This window comes from Lactuca serriola, chromosome 3 (assembly GCF_051521515.1).
Source record: "Lactuca serriola cultivar US96UC23 chromosome 3, Lser_US96UC23_V15, whole genome shotgun sequence".
NCBI lineage: Eukaryota > Viridiplantae > Streptophyta > Magnoliopsida > Asterales > Asteraceae > Lactuca > Lactuca serriola.
In genome coordinates this window covers 85,833,659-85,841,331 of record NC_136410.1, presented here as the reverse complement: position 1 = coordinate 85,841,331, position 7,673 = coordinate 85,833,659, and the positions used below count along the sequence as shown (strand labels likewise).

At 35.2% G+C, this 7,673-nt stretch overlaps 1 protein-coding gene across 1 annotated transcript; it reads left to right on the top strand.

Annotated features, from left to right (window-relative positions):
- The first annotated feature begins 6,018 nt into the window (after window positions 1-6,018).
- On the top strand, window positions 6,019-7,464 carry LOC145092789 (micronuclear linker histone polyprotein-like protein). The gene has a single exon (XM_079030765.1). It carries the CDS (start codon window positions 6,328-6,330, stop codon window positions 7,309-7,311), a length of 984 nt encoding a protein of 327 aa, XP_078886891.1. The 5' UTR covers window positions 6,019-6,327; the 3' UTR covers window positions 7,312-7,464.
- Window positions 7,465-7,673: the final 209 nt, after the last annotated feature.

Genomic DNA, 7,673 nt, shown 5'->3' with positions numbered 1-7,673 from the left:
CTACAATTAAAAAACTATCATTATGCGACATTAGGAAATTATGATTTCAACATAATGGTTTGGTTAACACTAAATTCTATTATAGTGTGCCTATAAGCAGGATACTAAACGAGAACGAATTTATACCTAAGGTTGGAAAATAGAATTATTGTTGAATTTACACATGGAAGATATTGTAGAGGAGTCTAGGAAAATTGATGTATATGATTACTTGGACACATCTATATGTGTAAAATTGCTTTTTGTGATATTTGAGAAATAGTAACTTGGGAAAACTGTGAGAAAAGTTTTAGGGCGAGTATGAGTAGGTGTGGAGGTAGTATGGGCTCGTACTACCGGAATCACATGACTCGTACTTGGATTAGGAGGACTCAAAAGGGTACTAAGGCACTAACGATTTGCATTTACTCTTGTTCATTTCCATCATTACCTTTTTTTCGATGATGATTTCAATTACGAGCCTAGTAGTTAAAGCAAATCGAGTCCGACTAATCTATAAGGTAAGTATGATGTAACGTCCGACTTATGATTGAAGAAAAAGATAATCGAAGTGATCGATAGAAGTATCGCAAATGTCATTAGGATTAAGCAACATATAACTAGAAGTGATACATGCTAAAATATGCTTATATCACATTAGAACATGAAGGAAGGTATATGTCATGTGTGGATCCGACTCAAAGACACATGAGTCTAGCCATTGCATCATATAATGATATGTCATTACAACATGACACATCGGTCTGTTACGGTAATCGAAGTAAGGACCTTGATTTAGGAAAAGGAGTAGTCTCCAATAAAGATCAAATTTAGAAAGAAGAACAGGTGGAAGATTAAGCATCATCAACACTCAAGAAGTCTATGAGTTAGGAAATCATTAGAAAGGTAATAAGAGTTATGGCTATTACCTAGGATGGAAAAGTAACGTGCGAAGTCATTATACGCCTTATTTTATTGATGATTCTGAGAAGTAATCATCCTAAGGGGGAGATAAGTGTAACTCTTGCAAATTCAGGATACACCTAACAAGTATTAATTATTAGAATTAAAATCCTTAAATAGGATAATCTATAGTCGTGTGCACTGCAGACTAAATAATACAAGTTTCATACTATGGAAAAATAGGAAAAATCAGTCGAATCGTCCGTAAATCATAAAAATAAGTGTGCCAAAACATACATGTGTGTGTGTGTGTGTGTATATATATATATATATATATATATATATTGAAAGTACATGTCGACGTGATCTCGAAAATATAAATTCCGTAGAAATCCGAGTTTATATAAAGGAGATATGAACTTTATAAGATATAGAAATCACCCGCGTAATTAAAAATTATTAGCGTCAAAAGGTACGAGTTAATGGTTGACTTTTGGGTAAAGTCACTGAATTGAAAATCATAGTACTCATCAAGATAGGAATTTTAGTAAAATGAACACCAAAATTGGAGTATGTACGAGAGAGTTATGATTTTTGCAAAATCATTAAATCATATAAAAATAAGGGATAAAAATAAAGTTAGAATTAGATAATGGTGCCTAAAGGAAAGTTGTAGTAGTCGTTGAGAGCTACATGTGGAAAATAATAATGTAAAACATAGAGTCAATATGAAGAAGTTATGGAATTTACAGAATCTATGTTTTAAGTCGCACGCGGTGTGCGCCAGGTGCACAACGCTCACTTCTAAAAGGTGAAAACATGACCACGGAGAGCCTGACACGTGGCAAAAAATGGCTGGGGAGACGTCACCTTAAAATGTGTGATGTGCACCCTATAAACGGCTATAAATAGGAGGTCAAGCCTCATTCTTTCTCTCACAACTTCCCAAATACTCTCTCTCTCTCTCTCTCTCTCTCTCTCTTTCACTCTAAATTTCTTTCAATTCTAGCCTATTTTCTCTTAGTTTTATCCTTCCTCGAATCCCTGCAACCCCTGAAGTAGTAGTAGCTAGCAAGTAGAAGCACTGCCAATGCAATTTCCTAACTTTTATCAGAAAGAACCTCTGTAAGTTAAGTTACACTCTAGTCTTTTCAATGTAACTTATATTTATAGTCATAAGTCGTTATTTTGAACCTATAATTAAGATTTATCAGTGATTCCATGTCGTTATACTGATTGATCTACTTACGGGAGATTGTCTATAATGGTCACGTTGGCTTGGTTGTTAGATTTCAGAAAAGCTATTATGCTGAAATGATCCTGCCTCCCAAGTATCCTACATGATTGATCCTTACTTGATAGATCTTGATGTAGACATTGAGATTAGTGTGGATCTAGAATATTATTAGTCTCCAGGATCATTAGACTAAAATATGTATTAATTATTCCTCGGTCTCAAAAATATCTAAGGTGTTAGGCGAAACTCTACTCAAATCACCAGCCACGCACCTAAGTTAAGTGAGTGCATAGTCCATTTCATTAACATGATTTAATATAAGTACTGATTAAAATATTAAATATTTGTTGGGAGTGTATGTGAATTATGTACGTATTGAATGGATTATATGTTAGGATATATATACCTAATGTTTTACGTGCGAACCAGATATGGTTCTATTTTATGTTAGGATAAACGGATAGTATTATTTAATGATATTAAAAGTAGAACTCTTGAGAAGATAAATAATTAATAATACCTAATACTCTTATGGAATAGGAATATACTAAGATAGGTTAGTGTCACCCAAGAATAGAGTTGGTATCCAAAGTTGGTACAGGCATTGTAATCCAGTCTAGGGATAAACTTAAGACTTATGGAAGATACCTAATTCAATTAAGTTGATATTAGGTATTCTTATTAGGAGAATGTATGTAACCTAGGAACAATGAGTAGAGTTCTATTCCATGACTTTATCAGGTGTCGATGTACAGTAGCTCCATATGGGATGACCATAAATGTTGGGTCCCGATCAGGAAATTGTTAGCAGTATGTCTGGTCATCTCTTAGAGTAGGATGACAACACTTGAGCATTCTAGGCGTTATTTTGAATTACGTTGTTAGTGTAGGCCATAATATATAGACGTGGATGAAAGGTAATACTTTATACATCAATGTACTCAGAAGGCTTGGGTGTCTTAAGACTTACACCGACCAAGGTAGCCCCTAGTTGTGTATTCAAAGCCTTAACTTAAATGGTTCGTCAGAGAAATAATTCTCTCTGATAAACTTAGACTAGGATCTGTGAGGATCGGTAGGAGAAATGTAAGCCTGTATGGATATTGTATGGTAACGGTTAGTTTTGCAGGTCTGGTAATTATGGAATATTATTATATCAATATTGTGGGATTAAAATACCTATGTATCTCACCAGGTTTCCCTAACCTGACTCATTCATTTTATATGCATCACAGGTATCAAGACTTAAACTAATGGAACTTGATTAGGATGTTGAGTGATTAAGAGACAACCTGAAATACTATTCAGGACCATCACGTCTTTACGTTGTAACTTATGTATTTGTATTGATTATGACATCCTTAGGGTTTTTAAATTTTGGAAACAAACATTTCAAATAAAAATGATCTTTTGTACTCGGATTTTCCGCAAATATTTTTAAATGATTTTAAAAGCCTAAAGAAAAGTTTTAATTTGTTCTGAAAAATTGAGGATATCACAGCTTGTGTGGGGGTCAGATGCATGGTTCCAATTAGGTCTAGATGTGGATGGAAGTTTTAGTAAGGATGATGTGAGCAAGAAAAAATTAGCCCAATATGGTATTTGAAGACATGGATGAATTGCATCTCGATCATGGTGAATACCCCTTTGTACTCCCGAGTCTTGCCCGACTCTTACATAGTTAGATTCTCACCAACTTTTTTGATACTTGTCATCATATTTCTAGGTGTCTAGAGTAGCTAGTTAGATAGGTTTTGTTTATCAAAACTTACATTGAGGTGCTTGGTGACCTTTGAGGCGGGTCCCATAATTCCCATTTTTAGGACCATAGTTTTTTTCGGAAACACTCATTTTTGAGTCATACCCCACCTTTTATATTAGATCTTGAAACATTGTCAATGACCATTAGGTGTTCATATTATCTATCTAATACTCCTTTTTTCATATTTATAGAGTCATATGTTTATGGTGAAATTTCTTACACCTTCAAAGAATAAAGATAAGAAGAAAACAAGCAAAAAATTAAGAAAGTTTGGAAAAGAAAAGAAAAAGAAACAATAAGGAAGATTCAAGAAATGCATCAAAGAAGAAATTCAAAGAGAAAAGCAAAAAAATACAAATAAAAAAAAAGCAACACATAAAGAAGAATACAAGTTCAAACTTTCTCTCCTCTTGAAAAAAAAAACAAAAACAAAAAAAGATGAGCGAAATAAGAAGACAGAAAATTAAAAAAAAATAGAAGTTCAAGAATTAAGATTTAGGATGTCTTGTGTCTATTTCTTAGATTGAGTTTTATTTTTTTTGTTTTTTATATTGGTGAGGAAAGACAATGACGATGAGACAATAGAATGTAAAGGATAATAAAAAGGAGAAACCCCCAATGTCGAATGTTTTCATTGGAGGTCGTGTTGCAATCCTGATTTCGTTTTTGATACACTTTAGACAAACTAACGTAGGAGTCATCGTGTATGGAGGCATCTTTCCTTGATTATGGTATGCATTGATGAATCCAGAGAGACCCTACTAGGCGCATCCCCATGTTTCCTTTGTCTTGTACACTCTAATGGTGACTACATTCAGATGGGGTTTACTCGCCCTTCAAGTTGCTCGAGAATGTGGTTCATGGCTCTAAAGTGGGGAACACTTGGAAGAGGCATACATGACCGACTCTAACCATACTGAATTTGACAAAGTTCTATGGTAACCATTCTTTTTCCTTTTTAGTTTAGCTCATCTCGATCTCATTTTAGTCTTGTTCTTACTTGAGGACAAGTAAGGTTTAAGTTTGGGGCGATTTGATAGTTTATTTTATTTACTTCTTTTATAAATATTATTCTAGCATTTTTAGCCTTTTTTGTTGTTATTACATTGAATATTCTATCCCTTCTTTATCGTGGATCGTATCGAGTGTTTTCAATTTCGCATAAGGTGTTTTATAGGATGTTGGATTCTCATTGTGGTTGGGAATTAGCTTGTTGTTGGCTTTATGGGATTACGAGGAGTTATTGGTTTTGCGGATCCATTTTGGAAGAATTGGGCTTGATGTGTTGAAGATCTGGATGGGTCATGGACTCTTAAAGATGGTCTTGGACTATCCATTTTAATACTTGAAGATGATTAATCCATTTTGAAACATGTGAAGTGTGAAGGGGACCAACGGAATCTATGGTACTATGGTGGAGTGGTGGAAGAATAAGCCAATAACATTTTATCATCATTTGCGAGGGTGAGGTCTCCACCATCACAACCCTACGTGCCCCACTCGCGCAACTACCTTTTTGGCGGAATTATGATTATTTGACCCATCATTTACCTTGGGGGTCAGGTTTTTGTGAGTTGAACACAACCCAATTAAACCAAGGGGAGTGGGTGCGATCTCCCTACATTTTGCCACGGTGGCATTGAGGCAATTTCCATTACGGTTTAGCTGCACTCCGAATAAAAAAAATAAAAATAAAAATAAAAATAAAAATAAAAATAAAAAAAGTAGTCGTTCTCTCTTTCTCTCTCTCCACAAGTAAATCCTATGTGTAGTATCTTTAACATGGTACAAACTATGATATCACTCCCTTCATCTTTATACAAAATAAAATAAACGATAGATACAACCATGAGTCTCATAAATAACCATCAACGGGATCTTTATCGTACATGGAAAATACATTCCTTCAAATTCCTTACAAAAATCTCCAACATAAATGTGGTTCACTTATTGAAGCATTAAAATATGGACAAAATAGGCCTATTTCATAATCAAAATGACAATATTACATGGGATTACTTGTTCTATTGTTTCACTCCATGTGTCACATCACTTTTCACCAATGCAATTATACCTGCAGAAAATACAGTGGAATTCCATCACTACATTAACTTAAAGTTCAAGTTTTCTTGATTTCCTCTTCCATGCCTTCCTCCCCTACTCCAACCCCACCTTCACACGCATACTATAAGGTCACTTTCATTCCCCTCATTAGTCAAAATCCGTAGTATCTTCCATTCTTGATAACTCCAAAAATCCTTGAGCTTCACCCTCCTACATATATTGTTAACCTATTTGCACAACATTCATTTGAACTCCCCAGACAAACATTATCTCTTCAACCCACCAAATCCCATCGAATTTTGGGTTTTCTTGACACCCCCATCTCTTTAAGTAGAAATCAATCCGAATTCCATTTGCAAAAACTCAGATTCAGCAAATACCCATGAAGGAGAGAGGGAAATCTGTCGAATCAGACCAAGAGTACAACAATTTCTGCTCAGATTACAACTTCTACTACTCGTCATCATCAGGTGTTCCATGTAAGAAACACCCATCTTCATCCCCAGTTGGAATCTGTGCTTACTGCCTCAAAGACAGACTGATGAAGCTCGTATGCTCCGACTGTGGAGAACAGAGGCTTTCTTCATGTTCTTGCTCCGATGTATCTTCGTATAGGAACTCGTCTTGCACTGTGGATGTCGGAAGTATTGGTAGGATCTCGTTTTTGATCGAGAATGAGAAAGGTGGTAGTGGCGATGAACAGAAAACGCTTTTCTCACACATGAAGCAGACGAAGAAAAGAGAAACAGAGGATGTGATTCTTCTGAAAAGAAGCAATAGTTGTGTTGTTGAGGTGAAGAAAAGCAATGGGTTTTGGAGAATTGGTAAACTTTTTAAGAAGAAGAAGAGAGAGAAAGATGGGTTTGATGAGAAAAGTGAGATATGGGTGACTGATTGTGCCATGGATGTATCTAGATCTAGGTCTCTTTGTAGTTTCAGAGGTGGTAATTTTGATCATGAAGGTGGTAGTGTTAGTGATATGGCATATTCAAGTGCAAAAATTTCTGATTTCAATGAATCTGAGCCTCGAAAGAGTGGATTTAGAGGTGGTTTCATGGATTTCGAAAGTGGGTTTTCTGCAAAAGAAAGCGAATTCAGTAGAATTCATGACGATTCAGGGTTTATCGATTTGAAGCTTGATCTATCAGATAAGTCTAAAACAGAGCATTCTGTTTTCAAGAACCCCTCAGACGGCAGCGGCGGTGGTGGTGGGTGCGGCGGCGGAGGTGGTGTATCATCATCATGTAGGATTACAGTGAATGATAGGGGGATTAAGAAGGGAAGCAAAGGGCATAGCAAGGTATGGAAGTGGATTTTTAAGCAACATTCTGGGAAAAAAGATTTGAATCACATCTTGGAATCTTGAATTGAAATGATCCAAAAGTCAAATGTCAAAGGATTCATGTCCTTAATTAGTGTTCTAGAGATTAGATGGTTGTGTTAGTGTTCAATGTTGATGTAATTCCTTCTTATTCAACTCAATTATTAGTGAAAATGATATATCATAAGTTCAGCATTATATGTGGATTTTGAAGATTTTGTATGCATGGATTTTAAGAGAAAAATAAAATTTTAACAATAAAAAGCTCTCAGTGAAAATGTCTTGGGTTTTATTCGCTTTGAGTTGAAATCAAGATAATTAATGTCTCCTGGTACAAAATAAAGAAAGTTTTGCATACCTCGTTCTAGGGATACTAGTTTTGTTAATATCCCTGGTTGGATATTGAT

Excerpts from the sequence above, each read along its gene's own strand:
- LOC145092789 (XM_079030765.1), top strand. The coding sequence starts at position 6,328 with ATGAAGGAGAGAGGGAAATCTGTCGAATCAGACCAAGAGTACAACAAT.